Source organism: Mugil cephalus, chromosome 5 (genome assembly GCF_022458985.1).
Source record: "Mugil cephalus isolate CIBA_MC_2020 chromosome 5, CIBA_Mcephalus_1.1, whole genome shotgun sequence".
NCBI lineage: Eukaryota > Metazoa > Chordata > Actinopteri > Mugiliformes > Mugilidae > Mugil > Mugil cephalus.
The window spans coordinates 20,649,278-20,669,124 of NC_061774.1; the positions used below are offsets into that span (position 1 = coordinate 20,649,278).

At 41.3% G+C, this 19,847-nt stretch overlaps 2 protein-coding genes across 2 annotated transcripts; one reads left to right on the plus strand and one right to left on the minus strand.

The window, feature by feature from the left end:
* Positions 1-685: 685 nt before the first annotated feature.
* syvn1 (synovial apoptosis inhibitor 1, synoviolin) lies at positions 686-10,850 on the plus strand. Its single transcript, XM_047585251.1, has 16 exons — positions 686-894; positions 2,611-2,756; positions 2,849-2,941; positions 3,060-3,212; positions 3,961-4,009; positions 4,436-4,539; positions 4,825-4,951; positions 5,044-5,143; positions 5,404-5,469; positions 6,302-6,418; positions 6,642-6,799; positions 6,962-7,114; positions 7,226-7,399; positions 7,817-8,000; positions 8,686-8,807; positions 9,815-10,850. The coding sequence occupies exons 2-16, from the start codon at positions 2,625-2,627 to the stop codon at positions 10,009-10,011; spliced, it is 1,929 nt and encodes a 642-aa protein (XP_047441207.1). The 5' UTR covers positions 686-894; positions 2,611-2,624; the 3' UTR covers positions 10,012-10,850.
* A 173-nt stretch (positions 10,851-11,023) lies between these two features.
* On the minus strand, positions 11,024-18,916 carry gpr137 (G protein-coupled receptor 137). Its single transcript, XM_047585255.1, has 8 exons — positions 18,810-18,916; positions 17,186-17,665; positions 16,948-16,997; positions 16,615-16,855; positions 15,374-15,523; positions 15,140-15,265; positions 14,953-15,059; positions 11,024-13,241 (listed from the first exon to the last, which is right to left on the minus strand). Exons 2-8 carry the CDS (start codon positions 17,570-17,572, stop codon positions 13,145-13,147), a joined length of 1,158 nt encoding a protein of 385 aa, XP_047441211.1. The 5' UTR covers positions 17,573-17,665; positions 18,810-18,916; the 3' UTR covers positions 11,024-13,144.
* Between the last annotated feature and the right edge of the window lie 931 nt (positions 18,917-19,847).

Consider the following 19,847-nt stretch of genomic DNA (forward strand, 5'->3'; position numbering starts at 1 on the left):
AATAACATACATATGGACAGATGGTTATGCCTATGCAGATGAGGGGGTAAAAAAAGAGTCACTGAAGACACATCACCACTCGGTTTTCCATCACTAAACACAGGCAAATATGCTGGTTTGAATGGCTGATGAAGATGCTGTAATACATGGTAATCACAGACCTAGAAAAAGAAAAATTATGTTGCCAAAAACATTACGTTATCACAGAAAACAAAGAAAACAATAGTGTGTTGTCTTGGTGAATGTTGAGTATGTAAAGTGACAGTAGTATTAAAAATAAAGCTCATAAAAAAAGGCAAACCAGTGAAATTAAAGGTTGGTGAGATCTTTAGGTGGTAACTCTTCTATATTGTTTTTTTTTTTTCATATTTACGTACGTGTTTGTGTTTTTTTTTTAAATAAATAAATAAGAACTACTTCCAATAAAAAATTGGTTCAAGACATTTCTCCAGACAGCTTCCTATTGGTCCACGTTGGTATTTACCGTAAGCATTATAAAAGCGGCGCCGCCTAATGACACTCCCACAACTAATCACATTTACGAATTCTGCTAGGGAAATTATCAACAATATACCAATATTCTGACAGCGTTTAGTCATAGTTGCGTTTTACAGCCGTTTTCCGGCTTAAAAGTAAGTATTCGATGATTGCTGAAAATCCCCTTGCGTCAAATTACCTTAATGCAAAACCGGATGTGAGGTGGCTCCCAAGGAGCAAGCCAAAGATAAACACGTAGACACACCAACAGGGGCCAGGGTTTGGTAAATGTTACAGGGAGGGTAGTGTAGCATGATGGAAATGGAGTAGCTGGCGACAATTTGAAGATTTTGGCACGTAAGGAGACATTCGTCGCGTTAACGAAGGAGCAAGTCTTCCGCAGAAATCGAGTAATCGGTAAGTCCCGCACAGTGGAGGCAGCTAGCACCGGCTAACAGTGGCTAGCACTGGCTAACTAACCCAATTATCCGGGTTTGACAGGTAGTCTGTGGACTACTAACACAAAAGTGCATTCAACTATTATCTTCGCAAGCTTAAGTTTCGTTATTTCTATGCAAGCTGTCACGAGGATAGTCTGAGGTCTTCATTTTTTACCACACAGGCTCCGAAGTTAGCAAAAAAAAGCGTCTTCTTCACCAGAAAATGAAAGACGTTTATTTGCACATGCTAATCTTAACATATGTGTTAGAAGATCTTCATCCGTACCTTGTTTTAAGTTTTAGAAATGTTTCGTAGTGTGGAGTAGTTGTGTAAATTAGCTCCGATAGAGTGAACATTTGTAACCAAATTAACTTTACAACAATAGCACTGGAGAAAACAGAAACGATCCTTTTACTTTGTACAATTGTAACTTAAAAAGTCGTATAGCCTAAATACTGTTCTTAATTTGATGCCTGTTCTTGGTCCATTGATCTTTTGTAATTGTGGGTCAGAATGTTTTATTTATAATATTGTCTGTCTGTGTCTTTTATTGGTTTGTTTTGACATTGTCTGTCTATGTCTGGTTTTGTAATTGTCTATTATATGATTGGCATTTGTCTTCTGTTAAAAGTCTTCTATGTTTGTGTTGTGTAAAAGCCTTGGGACTAATGCACCAATGTTGATTTATGTGCATTGTCCCGATTCAATAAATGAAAGTGAAATTAATTAAATTACAGATCATGTTTCTGCCCTTTTTTTAAAAAGGCTAAACTTTTTTGTTAATGAGTTATTTGACCTATTCTTCGCGCTACAAAATGTTAATAGGTTTTTTCTGCATTGTTTAAAAGAAATCTCGTTCTACATCTTTAAATAAAACCTCAAGTCAACCATGTGTGACTGAGGACAAGCTCAGAAATCCTTACGTTGTCACATTTCGGCAAACACAACACAAGACAAGACAAAAGTCTGCATCCGCTGTCACAGCCAGTCGGTAACAAATGTGTCACTTTGTGTTTGGACTGTATCCGAGTTTCCGGATGATCAGTCTAGAAAATACTGATTTTATCTTGTGAGATGTTTACATGTTGTCAGACCATAATGGCAATAATGGTAATAAAGGTCTGACCTTTAACGTCATTTCACCAGCCTCTGCCATTAAGGATCATTCTAATAACTAATAAATTGTTCAGAGTTTGCCCCACAAACATGCATTAAAGAGAGTGTGGCCGCTCGAGCGTATTAATCACAGGTTATTCTTGATAATCTTTGTTTGCATTACTCAGCTGCACAACTAACAAATCAGAATTAATCAACATGAATGATAGAAGTTGGAACTTTTTTTTTATCACGTTGCAGTTGAGTTGGTAAACAAATAACCCTGAAATGTTATTTATTTTTTCCATAAAGTGTTGCCTTTCTTTTGGTAAAAAGGTTAGAGAGATAATGGCAGAGTTTTAGATTTCATTATGGACTGATAGGCTACCAAAGCTTTGTGAACGTGCAGTATGTTCAGTTAATAAAAAATGTATATATGCAAGTAAAATGAACATGACATAAAAAATGTCACTGATCGCTCTCTAGCAAAGCTCTCCCCTGTATTTGCATATTGTTCTGCTATGCCAGTCAGCTGTCACATACTTTGCACAGCTGCCCATTCTTCCTTTTCTCCCTTCATCTGTTTCCTCTCTGCAGCATCTGAGTCCAAAATGGTGCGTGCAGCCTTGGTGACCGCCACTAGTCTGGCGCTGACTGGAGCTGTGGTGGCGCACGCTTACCTCCTCAAACACCAGTTCTACCCCACTGTGGTCTACCTCACCAAGAGCAGCCCCAGCATGGCGGTAAGAGCGGCAGCGGCGTGAAGTGAACTCTTTGGGACTGTCTCGAAACGTGACATTGTAAGAAATCTGCTGTGTGTTTCTTGCATCATCAGGTGTTGTACATTCAGGCGTTCGTGCTGGTGTTTCTGCTGGGAAAATTCATGAGGAAGGTCTTTTTTGGACAGCTAAGGGCTGCAGAAATGGAGGTAGAGTTCTGTTGTCATTACTTCACACACTGTTTGCTTTTATTTGTAGTGTAGATGAAGACAAAATTAGCGTTTTTGCTCAGGTGCGTTCACACGTGTCTTTTCTCGCTCCCATCAGCACCTCATCGAACGCTCCTGGTACGCGGTGACCGAGACGTGCCTGGCCTTCACTGTGTTCAGGGATGATTTCTCCCCTCGCTTCGTCGCCCTCTTCACCCTCCTGCTCTTCCTTAAGTGCTTCCACTGGCTGGCCGAGGACCGGGTGGACTTTGTGAGTGATGGACGAGAAACCCGCTCCCTCATCACGCACATTCCAGACGAGGCAGATGGCGTTGACTCGAACAAACATTGTTATCTGAGATTTTATAACTGATGATTTAGTTTGAACTAGAATGTAAAGGATGTAGAGGGAGGGCCGAGCGGTGTGACCGAAAACGTTATTTATCACGGTATTTTTCTTTTTTTTTTTCATGTGTAATCACGTGTTCACAGCATTTTCTAGTGGTTGAGAGACGAATTAATGCAGTAGATGGACTGAGGATAGACTATTTTAATGTGACGATGAGTAAATACTGTGGAGTAATCCAACACTAGTAGTAAAACAGGTTTGCATGACCCTGTGTTAGCACCGCCTGCTGATGTGGAAATCTGGGGACATTTCCAGCTCGGAGATTAAAAAAAAAAAAAAGAGAGAGAAGAAGAATTAAATGTTATGATTTAATTTATTTGTTCATATCTAAACTGCTACGTCTGTAGCACTACCACAGTGATTATAGTCAACATTTTTTTTTCCATTCATAAAAAGCTGTGTACACTGTGTAATCAAATACATGTGTTGGTATATTAAAAATTGATATCCTAACAAAAAAATAAATAAAATACCAGCCCTATGTAGAGGTTATTACCAAACTTTTTAGTGAACATATATATATTGTTAAAAATCTCATGTGATCTTTCAGTTTTTGAATAGATGTGTGGGTTTGCTGCTTTAATGTGTTCTTTATGTGTTTTTCCGTCAGATGGAGCGAAGTCCAAACATATCCTGGGTTTTTCACTTGAGAGTTTTATGTAAGTACGAGCCGCCAGATTTCATTTTTCCCACTCCTCTGCGCTTTTTTTATCTTTCACTTCTTTCTCTCTCTCTGCCCTTCATTGATAGGACGTTTGAGGCTGAGTCTTTAGCTAAATGAAACCGTATGTAAATGTTTCTATTTTCACATGAGACCAGGTGCTCCACAGTTTAGCGTAGCCCCGGAGTGACTGAGACGATGACGCTAACCGACCACAAACACGTGTGCTTCAGCAGAATCCGTTCCGTTTCACTGATCTCTTCACACGCAATTAGGAGGATTTATTTGATGCCATATATTCAGAATCAGTTTGTGCAAATATTAAAGTTTTAATCAATACTTCTTCTGGTAAAATGTCTATATGCAAACGCCCGGCGGAGAAATGTAGGCCATCAATTAGGATAACACTCTTTATTTCCTGTAGCTCTCATGGGACTGCTGGCGGTCATGGACTTCCTGTTTGTCAACCATGCCTGTCACAGCATCATTACCAGAGGAGCTTCAGTCCAGCTAGTGTTTGGATTTGAGGTTTGTCAGACTCTACTAAGATAAGATAATCATTTATTTATCCCGCAGTGGGGAAATTGAGGCTCAGCTCCATGTCTTTATCTTTAAACAAAAGGCTATTTTAACTCATGTTAATCTAAGAGTTATTTTTACTCTCCCAGGATTAAGCCTGTTTGGTTTAGTGTGGACGTGGTTTAGACTGAACCTATTTACTGTGTCCTGTGGAAATCACTTCATTTGCTGGTGAATCTGAGGTCTAAAAGCGTAAAGTTATGCATTTTCAATGTTCTCTCGTGTGCTCCTCAGTACGCCATCCTGCTGACAATGGTGCTGACCACATTCATCAAATACATCTTGCACACCATTGACCTGCAGAGTGAGAACCCCTGGGACAACAAGGCCGTCTACATGCTCTACACCGAGCTCTTCACAGGTGCTTTATTCAGCCCGAGTTCAGCACGGGATTTATTTATCTCCTTAAAATGTCGGCGAAACCGTACTGAAATGCTATTCTGTGTATTCCAGGTTTCATCAAAGTGCTGCTGTACATCGCCTTCATGACCATCATGATAAAGGTTCACACCTTCCCCCTGTTTGCCATCCGCCCCATGTATTTGGCTATGAGGTGAGCAGCTTTGTCATTTTTCTCTGTCCCATGCTCATTGATTTAGAAAGTTTTTTTTACCAATTATGTGTTCTACCTCACGTTATTTTAATGTATTAAGTTTTTCTTTGGCGGTGGTGCGATGATTACAGCTGCACGAGTTAATCTCTTTAAAGCATTTTTGTATAGTTTAATCTTATTGCAGGTTTGATTTATTTTTTTGTCATTAAATCAGATTAGAAATGTATGTTGATTCTTGTGCTGTTTGTCATTTCTCTCAGGCAGTTCAAAAAAGCTGTAACGGATGCTATAATGTCCCGGAGAGCCATCCGCAACATGAATACACTGTAAGTTTACCTCTGGTTATGATTAATCTTTCTTCCCCCGACTAAACTAATCATATCTTGTTGTTGTTTGTTGGACAAATGACAATATATGCTGTAGAATATTTGGGTAATCGGTAGCAGTAACACTGTGGAAAGTGAACGAAATCTAAAGCGTGGTCATTGTAAGTTCATTTTAACCCGTGGAAGAAAATAATCTGTAGCATCGAAACTATCAAAACATCCAAGATTAGGCAGAAACTGGTAAAGACAAAGGCAGACCATAATGGATAAGTTATCACAGAGAGCCCAAAACAACTCCACAGGCAAAAAAACAAACAGCAGCGTTAGTTATATAGGTGTCTGTGATTATTCTGGAGAATATTCTGGACAGTATTTGTCTTCATTTAGGAGTAAGTGCAATAATAAAAGACAAAGCAATCGTATTTGTCCACTTTCAAATTAATAAGAATAATAAAAACTTAAAAATATCCCATTTAAGATGCAGTTAAAATAGATCTTTAAATGCATTAACTATGGAAACCATGCAATTAATTGCAGTTAAATAATTTAATCTATTGTCAACCCTAGTAACTATATTAACTTCAGGAAAAAAACAGAACCAAAGTTTAAAAAGCCTTTATTAAAAGTGTCTAATACATTGTAAAAGTTAAAAATTGGTAAGTGCCTTTTATTTTTTAGTTTGCTATATTAATTTCAGTTGCAATTACTTAACAAAAACAGGGTTTCAATCCTGTAATAGATGTAGAGAGACGGTTCAAGCCAAAGACAAACCTCTCTGATACGTTACGTAGCCTCTGCTCACTTCTGTTGCCCTTCTTGTCCGTTCGTTCAGGTATCCTGATGCTACTCCCGAAGACCTGCAGGCCTCGGACAACGTGTGCATCATCTGTCGGGAGGAAATGGTCACTGGAGCCAAGAAGCTACCCTGTAATCACATTTTCCACTCCAGGTAAGTTTGGGCGATAAACAGCCCGGGAGCTCAGCGGGACAGACTGGAGACGGGAAAAACAAACAGTTGCGTGTCAGATGTGGTCAGCGCCCAACAGCTTGTGTATTTAACGCGAAACCAGTCACCATGGCAAATTAAACACCACTTAAACGCAACAGCCCCTGGGGCTGCGGTTCTTGTTCTACTTTAAATAACGGCGTCGCCGTCCTTCTCCTCCCCACAGCTGCCTGCGCTCCTGGTTCCAGAGGCAGCAGACGTGTCCCACCTGTCGCATGGACGTCCTCCGAGCATCCAACAACAATCAGGCTCCAGCTCCAGCCCAGGCTCCGCCCCCTGCCCCGGCAGCCCCCGCCAACGCCCCTGCAGCCCCGCCTCCTAATGGTGAGAACACCTGTGATGTGCTTTAACGCAGCCGTCGTACAAGAATGATCAAATGTGGAGACTTCAGAACTATAAACTCTTATCGTATTAGTTAACTCTGACACTAGTTGAGCCGCTCTACACGGTCGCTGAGGATCTATCTTGTCGTGTCTTTTCCTCCAGTGGCTCCAGGCATGCTTCCAGGCTTTCCTCCTGGCATCTTCCCCTTCTGGGGTCCCTTCCCCGCGGTGCCTCCTCCCGCCGCCGCCGCTGCACCTCCAGCTCCCGGCGCCACCGACGCTCCCCAGAGCAGCACAGAGGCGACGCAGGCGGCCGGTAAGAACGCCTCGAACTACCTCATTAACTGCACATTTATTTATTTATCTGTTGAGTGAGCGCTTTGCACCTAGCTAGGCAGTGAGTGTGTGATGTGTTTGCCTCATTCAGGCTCCACTCAGCCCACGTCATCTACGACAGACTCCGCTACAGCAGCAGCAGCAGCAGCAGCAGCAGCGGCTGCAGCAGCTCCGGGATCAGCAATGCCGGGCTTCCCCTTCTCTTTCCCACCTCCTCCCTTCCCTACCGCACCATGGCTGCCTATGCCGCCACCTCCTCCCTTTGGTGAGCGTTAGTAGTTGCATATCAAATACTTTATAGTGTTGCAACAAGTGATCGATAGCAGCCAATTGTTGCTTTTCCAGTCACGCTATGTACCGACCTCTGACACCAGCATAATTTCTAACCACATTCTTTCGTTATTTTGGGCAAAATGCATAATTACATCAACAGAAATTGTTTTTAATGCTTGCTGACTCGCTCAGTTGGCACATCAAATCCTCACAGAGCACCACTAGATACTTTATTTGGATTGAGACTGTGTGAAATCTGAAAATGACCCTAGAACCTAAAATGAAAGAGTAAATAAAAGCTCCTCCCACGCACAGTGCACGCAAACTCTGGTATTTATCCAGAAAACGTGTCCCGAGGTCCCTGCCAGCTTTTACTCACTTCACTACTTCGTCCTCTCGCCTCCTCCAGTGTCGTCGATGCCCCCTCCCCCTCCGTCTCTGTCTCGGCTGTCGGAAGAGGAGCTGAGGGAGCTGGAGGCGGAGGGACGCCGGGGACTGGAGGCCAGACTTCAGTGTCTCCAAAACATCCACACCCTGCTGGACGCCGCCATGCTCAACATCCACCACTACCTCAGCACCGTCGCCACGCTCACGTAATTCAGCCTTAAGAGATTCTGTGGCTGGTGGGGGGGTGTTGTTAGAAATAGCAAAACAAAACAAATGAATCTCATTGTATGAATGAATTAATATTAGTCTCATCTCAGCTCCATTAACAGAGCGTTTAATGAATCAGGCTGTTTTTATTAACAAGACAATTTTCGTTTTAATATCAGGTGATAATTGTCCTTCTTCCATTGTTTTGGGATCAGTCTGTGCTGCACATAGAGTGAAGTGAAAGCAGTTGGTTTCCGCTAAGAAGTTGGTTTTGCTCATTGCATTACTTAATAATATTAAAAAAAAATCAACAATGATGGTTATTTTCTTTTTCTGACTGAAAACACAGAATTTATTGTGACTATCTTTATAAAAAAAAATGCTTTTTAGTGTGAAGCTGCAGCAGTTTTCATTGGCATTTGTTAACTTTTATAGAGATTACAACAAGTTCAGAATAATAACAATATATAAATACAGGACTGTATTCATGTGTTCAGTAGATGGAGACATAAGAGACAAGTGGGCAGCTTTAAAATATTTTTCCCCCCCTCCAAACTTTAAACGTAGAAACCATCACATTGTCCAGACGGATTAAATCTAAAGCAAAACCGAGCAGAATTTCTTGTGTTGCATCTGTCTAAGTTTCACTTCAATCCTTGAATCGTCCTCCTCTGTTCTCCACAGTCCTCCTCGGGCTGAGGCCAGCGCCGGAGAAGCCAGTGGAACAAACCACACTGCGTCTCCTCCTCCAGCCGCCAGTAAGAGTCCCAGTAAGGAGAAGGCCTCCTCCTCCACCTCCTCTGTCTGTAAGTAACCTCACCTCCTCAGTCGGTCGATCTAAAAATGCACTACTTGTTGTTGCTTAAATCTGGTCAACCTCTTATCATTCCAATATCCAATATTCCATATAATTTCCAAAAAACCCTATATAGTAAACTGAATGCTGTTCATGAACCTTTTGGAGCTCATACATGGTCTCGGTTTGACTCTAAAGTTTCTATCATAAAAGTCAAGATTCAAGATCACTTTATTAATTATTTTGTCCAAGAATCATGAGATAAGAAAAAATGTATATGAACAAGACAAAAGAAAAATTAGTAAAAATGACAAAAAATCTAGTCTAGTTTACAGTAAATAAAACATTTGTTATCTTTATAAGTGAGTCACTCTAAGTCAGGGGTGTCAAACTCATGTTAGTTCTTGGGCCACGTACAGAACCACATGATCTCAAGGGGCCAGACCTTCAAATAATGACAACTTCAAATGTTTCCCTTTGTTTTAGCACAAAGAAGTACATTATGAAAGTGTTTACATTTAATGACCTGTGCTATTACAAAATATTACAACCAGATGTTTCCTAAGAAAAAGAAGTGCAATTTCGATATGTCTCAATGTTGTTATGTCCACAGCTCGTAAATTGTGTGAAAGGAAAAGTAAATTTTATTGGAAAATTTGCAGTTAATGTCTTCAGTGTAATTTTTGCACTTTGTAAATTCATCCCGCGGGCCAGATCGGACCCTCTGGCGGGCCGCTTTTGGCCCGCGGGCCATATGTTTGACATCCGTGCTCTAAGTGGTGTTTTTGTTGTGTAAAGTTGGAACACAGTTAAGAATTTGTTTTGTTTGGAAAAAAATGTGTTGTTTGAATCTTATAATGACTTTTATCAATGAAATGACACAACACAACTCGAGTACAGAGCTCTGATTGGTTCAAAAAGCTACTGCTGTCCCACATATGACCCAGGGGAACATTAAAGGGTTGATATCTTAGTTGAAACAGGACACAAGTTTAACCTCGACTGTTTTGTTTCCAGCCGACGAAGCGAGTGGAGCCACCGTCTCCTCCCAACCCGCCGACTCCACCTCCGCCTCCTCGGACCCGGACAGAAAAGAGAAGATGGACGACGGGGAGGTGGAGGACGAGGACGGGGAACCGAGCGCCGCCGAGCTGAGGCGCCGCCGCCTCCGCAAGCTGGAGACGTCGTCGTCCCCCCCGCCACCAGACAACTGATCGTTCGCGTTCTGACTCGGGACATATCGCCGTGGACCGACGGGCACCCTGAGCTGACATGTGGCTGCTTTGGTTCTTCATTGCCTCTCTTCCTCGTGGCTGCTGCCTTCCTCTGGCTCAGGTATCTTAAGTGTGTCGAGTTGGACTCAGGCCGTCGGAAGGCGCCTCTGGACTCTTTCTGTGTCAGGAAGCAATAGCCCCCCCCCCCTTTTTTTTTATGTTTTGATTCCAACATTTTTTTTCCCACTAAGAAGGACTTCAGTAAGAGATGTACTACAGGTGTTTGTAAGTTTAATCAGACTGCGGAGGAGTTCTCGTTTGAAACCCAGTCGAGGTTGATCAGTGAAGGAGGTGTTTGGATTTGTGTTTGCTCGTTTTTTTTTTCCTTTCGATGACGTCTTTGTCTGCACTTTCTGTTTAACCCGGCGTACAGGTGTTCCCATTCACCACATCCACGTGTTACATCGTTAACAGTGAACTCGGAATCGAGAGAATCCGGTCGACAATTTCCGCTTTCTTTTCCTTTTTAATGCGTCGCCGCTCTTCTGTTTTCCTGGGTTCTCAACGTGTTGCCACTGCAGACACTGTAACATACTGATTTATTTGAATGTGTACATACTGTATAAAGAGTTTTAATAGGAGGATCTGTACATAATGCAGAATAAACTGACTGAAATAGCAGCGGCACGGCACGGATGTGGGTTTGAATGTCGGCAGGCTCGCGCTGCGGAGGTGCCGTTGTGTTACAGTGTGAGGTTCGTTAAGTGTGAGCACCTTTCTTTGGGTTTTCTGTTGCTGTTATATTAAAAGTTGCTACTGATCTAAAAGAACAACAAAAAGAAAAAAACCCTGACTTCTTTTAACTTTTTAGATGTGCCAGCTCTTCTTGATTGATCCACATCGAGGGATAAAGTGTTGATTCACTTTAGGTCAAATCAGCCTTTTTCAATATTAATTTTGTTGGTTTAAAGAAATTTATTCCCGTCTCTTAATTTTTCTCAGTTTTTTTTTAATAGGGGAAAAGTTTTTTGCTGTTGTTGTCTTTTCAAACGTCTAATTGACATTAGAGAAGAACAAGTAAAAGCAGGAAATAAAACTGCACATTAGTCACATTTGGTTCACATAGAACAAAACATGCTTTAAAGAGATTTAAAGTTTATTCTAGACAAAGAAGCGATGAAGTCAATGCAAAAAGCTGCAGTTCATCGAGTGGCCACTTGAGGCTCCAAAAGGGCGCAAACCCCCATAAACCCCCATGTTAAAAAGCCCAAACATGTTTACAGCCTGGTACAAAAAAATGATTTTGGTCTCAATAGTTCATTTCACTATTCACGACAACTGTATGTATGTTTAATTGTTCTTTGTTGTAAAATGGGAAAGAACAATTAAAATGGAAGAACCCAAGTTGCTCGGGGGCCATTGAGGGGAAAATAATACTGTGACATTTATTTTTTATGAAGGTTTAAAATTCTGCAAAATTAAGGCTAAAGTTCCTTCCTAGCCTGAGCTAACGGGGAGCGGAGAGTTGGGTGGGCGGTTCTCAATGTCCAACACAACCACCCCCCCATGTCCATATTTGGAGTATCCTCATGTGGGCGGAGTCAAACCCTTTGGGCTTCGTTTCCTTGGTTCAGAATCCAGTGGGTGACATCACGATGGGTTTGTCCATAGTGTACACAGTCAATGTTCTTGACCAAAACAATTACATCACAAGGTCCATTTAGTGGCTCTGCTGGAGTTTTCCATTGAGCCATAGAGGCCCCCCACCCCCCCAGCTCATGGTATGATTGACAACCAGGATCCTTGTGTTGACTGTCGGCGTGAAAGGAAACAACCCAACAGGGTTTCAAAATATAAATGAGCCACTGTTCAATCATGTACTGGGGAAACTGTCCCCTTTTTAGAAGACATCCATCCCCTGATCCACTCCAGCCGAGTGTCTGCAGGGCTAAAGTTTTAACCTCTGGTTTCACACAGATCATTCTGCAAAAGGTTGAAAATGAACGGGTTGAGTTACAGGAATAAAAAAAAACAAACAAATGTCTCCTTGTGTCACTGTCGATGTTCTTGTCCTTGTACAGGTCGGTTATAGTGAAATAGTTTCATAGAAGTGTATTTTGGTATTTTCCTTGAAACAAAGGTTTAAACCACATATTCGTTTAAAAATTAATCGACCACGTGTCTTATATGTCTTTAATGATGCGTTTTCTCTCTGGACGTCTTTCAAATTATTTATTTTTTTATCTATTCTTAGATGTAACATATTATATACGGCGACACTGCAGACCTGTAAAATAAAGCGGATGTAAAATGGTTTAAACAGGGTTTTTTATCGGACGGTGTCAGACAAAAGTAAAGTCATATCCACTGGTGGTTCACACGCTTTGATTTATAATGACATATGATTCCCACAACAGACGACACACGTTTTTCAGAAAAGTTTTTATTGGTTTCCTGTTTACATAGTAAATTTCATGTGGTAACCTCAAAAACAAGCATTAATTTATTTGACCTACAATTAAAGGTAGAATCATATTCATAAAATAAGTTAAACTTCAAATATCAAAATATAATTATACAAGAGGAGGGGAGGGAGGGGGGATACTGGCCTTAGAGGGAGGAAACACAGTCATACCTGCAGCCATGTTTGGATCACTGATCAGTAAACAGCCTGCTGGTGTAAAGGAATGTGCCAAGAGACATTACTGGTCTTAAAACAGTACTTCTTCTTTTATCACGTGAACTGCCCCGTGTTTTAAGGAATGTAAACGAAGCTAAACGCGCCGTATTTAGGAGTAGTTTACCTGGTACAGTGAGAAAATTACTTTAAAAATAAGCTAAGAGCCTGCAGCTCGATCTCAGCTCAACCTTCACGAGGATCTAACTGAGGACGACGTTTAAAGCTTGTTCCCTTTTTTTTTTTTTTTTGATAGATTCACATTCAACAAATACGCTCTCCGTTCCAAAACTAAAAAAGTGCAAGTTCACTGTTTGCTGGTGGTTTCCTGAGGTTTTCAGAGTGAGGTGGTACTTCTACTGCTGCTGCTGATGCTGCTGCTGCTGCTGCTGCGCGTCCTTGAGATGAACGTCATTGCGGGTTGCGTCGGACCTGAGAACGGCTGAGGGTCGGGGCTCAGTTCTGAGGGGTGGAGTAGAACGTGTGGTGCTGGTGGTTGAGGTCGGATGGGTTGGTGGAAAACAGGAGAGGAGCGGTCTCTGATCCGTACCAGCTGGGAGAAGCAACAAAGGTGAAGTATGAGAGGACGTGGTGATGGTGTTAGCTCCCACGACATCCACAATAACTGAGCTGGTGAACTGTGGATCTGATCGTGATGAATTAAATCTAAATCTTTAGAAGTGTGAAGGTCTTCTTGAGTCGAATGGATTAGTACGGAAGCCCTAAGCGGCCATACATTCATACGTATCTCGAGTTATTTATCTCATTATCTTCGGGATTTCCAGAAACTTAATTGTTACCTAGCAAACATTAAATCACAAAACAAACAGCTCAGCGTACAGTAGGCCTATTACACTGATATTATTAGTACCATATTATTACTTACATTGGTGTTCAGGGCATCCCTCAGTTAGAATGACAGGTCATGTACATATAAATATATAAACACAACATGTTTTCCCAAGATAATGAGATAAATAACTAGACAGCTTGAGAAAACGGAGGAAATTAACTAATTTTCACATGAAAATGCAGGAAATAATAAGTATAAATGCATGACCGCTTTGTGCTTCCGTGTATTAGCGCCCTATTCACGTGAGATTAGTTTAACCTGGGACGTCCTGTAGATTCAGAAATGACTCGCCCACGTCTGTTTTTCATGTGACGCATTCGCACGGGATAAACAAACCCTGTGTTTTACCCAAATTTATGATCTGCAGTTACGGCTCTGCTACTTTCCACCTCACTCCACTGTGCGTCAGAAACGATTTTAATCAAATTCTAATGACTAATAAAAGATATATTTGTGATACTATTTATCCTGGGAAAGAAATCACCAACGACCTGGAGCTATTGAAATCAACTCTGATCAGTTCAGCGACATCTCGACTCTGCTCTCTAACATCTGTCCAAACTTTGAGTAAAACCTGAGATACGGCAAAGAAAGAAGTTACGGCAAGGCCTGAGTAAACCAAAGGGTGAAATCAAAAGCAAAAGTACTGCTGTAGAAGTATGTTGTTTGATCAGTGTTTCTCTTCCACATCACAGCTGTTGTCTGAAAGCGTCAAAAGAGCAACGACTTTCCTTCATTCTCTCCTTCTTTACCGGAGTAAAGTGCACGTTAATGAGGCCGAGAGTGAGAAACTACAAATGACCTGTGGATATTTAAATCAGACCAACTCTGATCAGTCCAGCAACATCTCGACTCTCCTCTCTAACATCAGTCCATCCTTCATTATTCTTAAGTGCGAAGAGACAGAAAAAAGCTGCAAAAACATCAAACAAAAGTCTCAAAAAAGTAAAAACCCACCCCCTAAATCACAGAAACGTCGATTCGCACCAGATAAGTTTTATCAGAGACCTCTGTGTTAGGAGAATTATAGTAGGTAATTATTTCTATACAAATTCACAGACATGGATGATTCGTACGGGATTAAGATTATTAGAAATTACCAGAGGTCCCCAAATAAAACTAGTTCCGTGAAAATAAAAAACTTATATCTAACCGAGTAATGAGAGACGCCACCGGTCCTCAGGATGCACAGAGACTTACTGAGAGATTCTTCTGCAGCAAGTGTTGCGTGGGTTGTGTGCGCGACGCAGACATGAAACTAACTGATATGACAGTGTGGTCACGTTTAAGTAAGTAATCACCTCATTGTGGGCGAGATCATGCACACACTGCTCTCGGCTTAGTTTCGTTGGTGCTACAGCCCCCGGTTTATTTAAGCATTAATCATGTAAAGTGTTGGTAACGGCAGTACCTTGGGTGTGGATTCGAGCTGCGCACCCATGGAACGGACACGTCCTCGTCGCTGCCTTGAGGGTCGTCAAAGAAATACGGACGGGGCAGGACTCTGCTGGTGTTGCTCTGTGACATTGAGACGTGACGCTTGAGTGATGCAGAACCCGTCTCATACAGCTTTTTCATTAGCGGCCTCCTCGACTCACCTCCTGAGCGGGTCGGCGAACTCTGAATATGAGGATGAGCAGGCTGGTCGGGAGCAGCTCCCATATGAAGAGGATGGCGCCGAAGGCCAGGTAGCCCCTGTCACCGAGTTCGCTTTGTAGGTCGGCCTGAACACAAACAAACGCACACAGAGACGCATGACTATCTAGTTGACTTCCCCAAGATTTACCTACATGTTCAGATGAAATAAAAATATTCACCGCCACTGTGATTACCTGGTCAGAGACGTTGTACCAGTCAAAGTTGAAGGACTCCACTTGATAGTTTTGGGACAGAATGAGGACAGTCAGGTTGTAACAGGCTCGACTGGCGAACAAGAAGATCACTGCTGCTCCGAGCGCTGCTGTGCGACACACTGTGGTCCCCTGGTTGTGTAACAGAGGAACCAGTTAGCCTGGACGTCCATCAGAGCTGCAGACAACTCCACTCATTTGTATTGTCCTATAAACGTAACGGGACTAAAAGAGCGCTGCAGACAAATACAGCGGAAAAAAAAACAACAAGATATCCTGTCTTCTATTCCCTAGCATCAGTCAAATTAATGCTGGATTCCCATAATGCAATGCAGCACTACCTTCCATTAAAACTCCACGAACAGAGTTTTTTTTCATACTGATTTTCTTTGTCTAATGAAAATTATGCCGTCATTATGTTATCATTATTCTTTTACATTTACCTCAGTTTCCCAGCACCAGTGTCCTTACAACAAACAAAGATCTATCGGGGTTTCTGCAGGTTTGAACAAGTGAAGTTTAAGACTTTTTAAGATCTTTTCAAGACCATTATAGGTTAAATTTGAGACTTTTTTAAGACCTTTTTAAGACCACTATGGGTTAAATTTAAGACTTTTGAAGACCTTTTTCAGACCATTATAGGTTAAATTTGAGACTTTTTAGGACCATTCTGGGTTAAATTTAAGACTTTTGAAGACCTTTTTAAGACCATTATAGGTTAAATTTGAGACTTTTTAAAGAACTTTTTAAGACCATTACGGGTTAAATCTAAGACCTACACAAGTGCGAAAAATAAGGAAAATTAGAGACCTAGATTTATTTAAATAATAACTGAATAACAAAATGTATTGTCATTCAGCTATCAGCTCAGGACGTCCCTGGGGTGGGCTCCGCTAATGAGGAACAGAAATAAAATAAGTCGAGGGGGTCATACTGCAGATGAGGTAGTAATCAATGGACATAAGGATTTAAGACTTAACTAATTGTAATTTAAGACCTATAATGCAAAATATGCTGAGTTTTTTTTAAAAAAAAAACTTAAATTTGGATTATCAAATTTTAGACTTTTTAAGACTCTACATCTCTTGTGGTAACTATAAGCTCATAGATTTAATGTGAAAGCAGCGTCAGACCTCCCCTCACTTATAAAAACCAAAGACATCTGTTACAAAAGTCTACTTTTGGTTATTTTGACTCTCTGGGGAAGAAACGTCTCTCTGCACCTTGCTGATCAGGTAGGGGCTGGTGGAGCGCGAGTGTCGGGTCAGGAGCAGCAGCAGGGCGGCCAGCAGCACCGCGTCCAGGATGAAGAGCAAGTCGTTGACCAGAACTCGGACCAGGACTAGATTCCAGGTCCGCTCCCCGGCCCCGCCACGGCTGCCTCGGTCCCCGAGACCAGCGCACACCGCGTTCACGGTGAGGAAGATGATGCTCAGCGCACCGTATACGCCACGCGCAAAAAACCTAAAGAAAACCAATCGTGAATAAATTATCTGTTATAGCACATGGTGTATTTTTTTTTTATATATATAAGTGGCTAATAGTGTGAAACTTACAGTCCTTTGTCCACATCCGTGCTGTAAGTCTCTCTTGCTTTGAGTAAAACCTGAGATACAACAAACATAGAAGTTACGGAAAGGCCTGAGTAAACAAAAACACTGTACACTAAAAGTGAAACCAAAAGCAAAAGCACTGCTCTAGAAGTATCTTGTTTGTTCAGTGTTTCTCTTTTGCATCACATCTGATGTATGATAAAAGAGCAACCGGACTGTCCTGTTTACTCCCCTTTCTCACCTGAGTAAAGTACAGATTAATGAGGCTGAGGGTGAAAAACTGCAGACACACGGGGAAGCAGTAGAGCAGCCAGTAGGCGGTGGCAGGCAGGTGGTTTGCTTCCAGGGCGTTGTGGAAGTAAAAAGAAAACAGGGTCGTGCGGAGCGCGGACCACAGCAGGCAGAGGAACAGGAAGAAGCTCTGGTAGCTCCATCTCTTGTGCCTGTAGAGGTGGAGGAGCCACAGCTGCACGTACACCACCAGGAAGAGGCCGGCGTACAGAGCGGTGTAGAGGATGGTGAAGCCCAGCTGGACGGACGGGGCGACAGCCGGACGCAGGGGCACCGGCGGGGGCAGCGTGGCCGAGGAGTTCGGAGGAGCAGTGGCAGCGATGACGGGAGCTTCCATTGGAGTGCGGACAGGACTAATTTGCTGTCACCATCGTGGAGAAAGTGCCTGGTTTTATCCTCTGTGTCCTTACGTGGGTGTCACATGGGAGACCTGCTGAGGGCAGACAGGTTAGCGGGTTTTAAACAGGAAGCTGAGCAAAATAGATAAATAAATAAGTACGAAAAATAAGGGAAATTTGAGACCCAGATTTACTTTCTTTTACATGATTGAGTCAGGCTTTCGTCAAAACATGAGGCTACTCCAAACCTCATTATGTACACAGCTCCACTTTCTCTTTCTGCATATTGCTTAAGTTAGATTTCTTTAATAACTACACGGAACAAACTGCTCATTGAACAAAAAGCGAAAGAAGCTGTTTTAAGACTTGACTGAAATTTAAATTTAAATGCAAAATGTGATTGTGCTTAAGACTTTTTTAAGACTTTGCGGAAACCCCGAAAAAGAAAAGAAGAACTGACCACAAGAAATCACACGACTGACATCACACTAGTGAAATTCTGGGCAAAATCTGTCAAAACCTTCTGACTTCTGATATTGAGATATAAAATGAGAATCTTTTTTCCCTATTATACCAAACAAAGTCAGTATTCATAAAACACCTGTAGCAAAATGAAAATAAAAAATGCCAGATCACAAATTGAAGCATTTAAGGCAAATATTATATTATATATTGTAATAAATTTGTCAATATACATGAGGACCTTCTACAACCATTGTAATTAATGACGATGTAGCAGCAGCCGACTAAAAATAATATACACATACATCCTCCCCTATATTTAGGTCATAGACTATGACATTATTATATAATAAGACACACAACTAACCATTATGCTGGATTATCATCAAGAAAACAACTGGTTGTATTAATATACCCGTAACATACAGTAACATACACATCCTCTGTGGGTTTTCGACTGATATAAACATTAGAGAAATAAGTCTAGGTCGTGTAATGTAATACATATTAAACTGTAAAGACTGTGTTTTCCCGTGTAGCCTATAATTCAGTGACCTTTGAGACTCTGTAGTCCGGACTGCCATCAACAAACCTCTAGAACATAAACAACCGGCTGTGTTGCGTTCACGGACGTCAACAACAGCTAAATTAAACGCGACTAACTTTGCCAAGTACTTGTAGTATCCCCTCGTAGTCGTTTTGTTTTTAATTCACACGTCGATGTGATTAAATTTCTCATCTGTCAGTAGTTATTTAAAGATAATAACAACAGACCTGAAGTCGGAGAGAGCTCCGGGATATCCAGCCGAGGCGACGACTAAGAGATGTGCTGTGAGCAAAAGAGCCGATGTTTGGTAGTGAATCAGAAGAGTCGATTACCAGCGAGGGAGAGCCGGCTCCCCACGACTATTCTATCTGTCTCTAACCTACCCTTTAGTCATATTAATTGTTGCTACAGTATTAAAAGCTCTACCCACCATTGTTTTTACTTTTTCTAAAAGAAAATTGTTGCACTGCACCTTTGGAAAAATAGCTTTGACCCATACATAAATAATAATAATACAAAAAAAATGAAGCTTTGTCTTGACATTTGTTCTGGAGGTGCAACAAATACACAATTAGACTTGTTTTTTTATATAGAGTGCTTATCCTATTGTTTTTATAGTTTCATTACTTTAGCCAGGTGCTACCGCCCAAAATTTTTATTACGTTCTCACATAATTACAATAAAGGATTCTTGATTCCCATGCCATCTGAAATACTACTGTATATTTATATTGTAGATTTCGTAGACACTGAGATTTTATTATCTATTTTAAATTTATACACCTGACCTCAAGCTGCTAATAAGCACAAGTTGCAACTTGTGTGCAGTAACGATAAAGTTCTTCTTCTTCTCTCTACTAAATAAATTCTTCTGTATGCTATACAATTGCTATACATTGTTATACATTATACATTGTTATATACATACATCCCAAACACTGTGCCGTGGCATATTAGTGTGTCGTGAGAGAGAGTCAGATGGGCTGCACTAAATTATCCAATTTTACTAATCAGGTCATAAAATTATTTTTTATTTACTGTAAATAATTAATGTTCTTTCACCTGTGTTATACCATTGTCACATAGTGAGAGGCAGAACAATTAAATCATCTTCCACTAGATGGCAGAATTTAGATAATTAACCTGTTTATCTATCTGCTGCCATTCAAACAATTGAATAAGTCATGATGCTTGGAGTGAAACAGTGGTGATAGTGATGGATAAATACTGTAAAAGAAAAAGTACTCAATCCGAACTGGGTCCTGG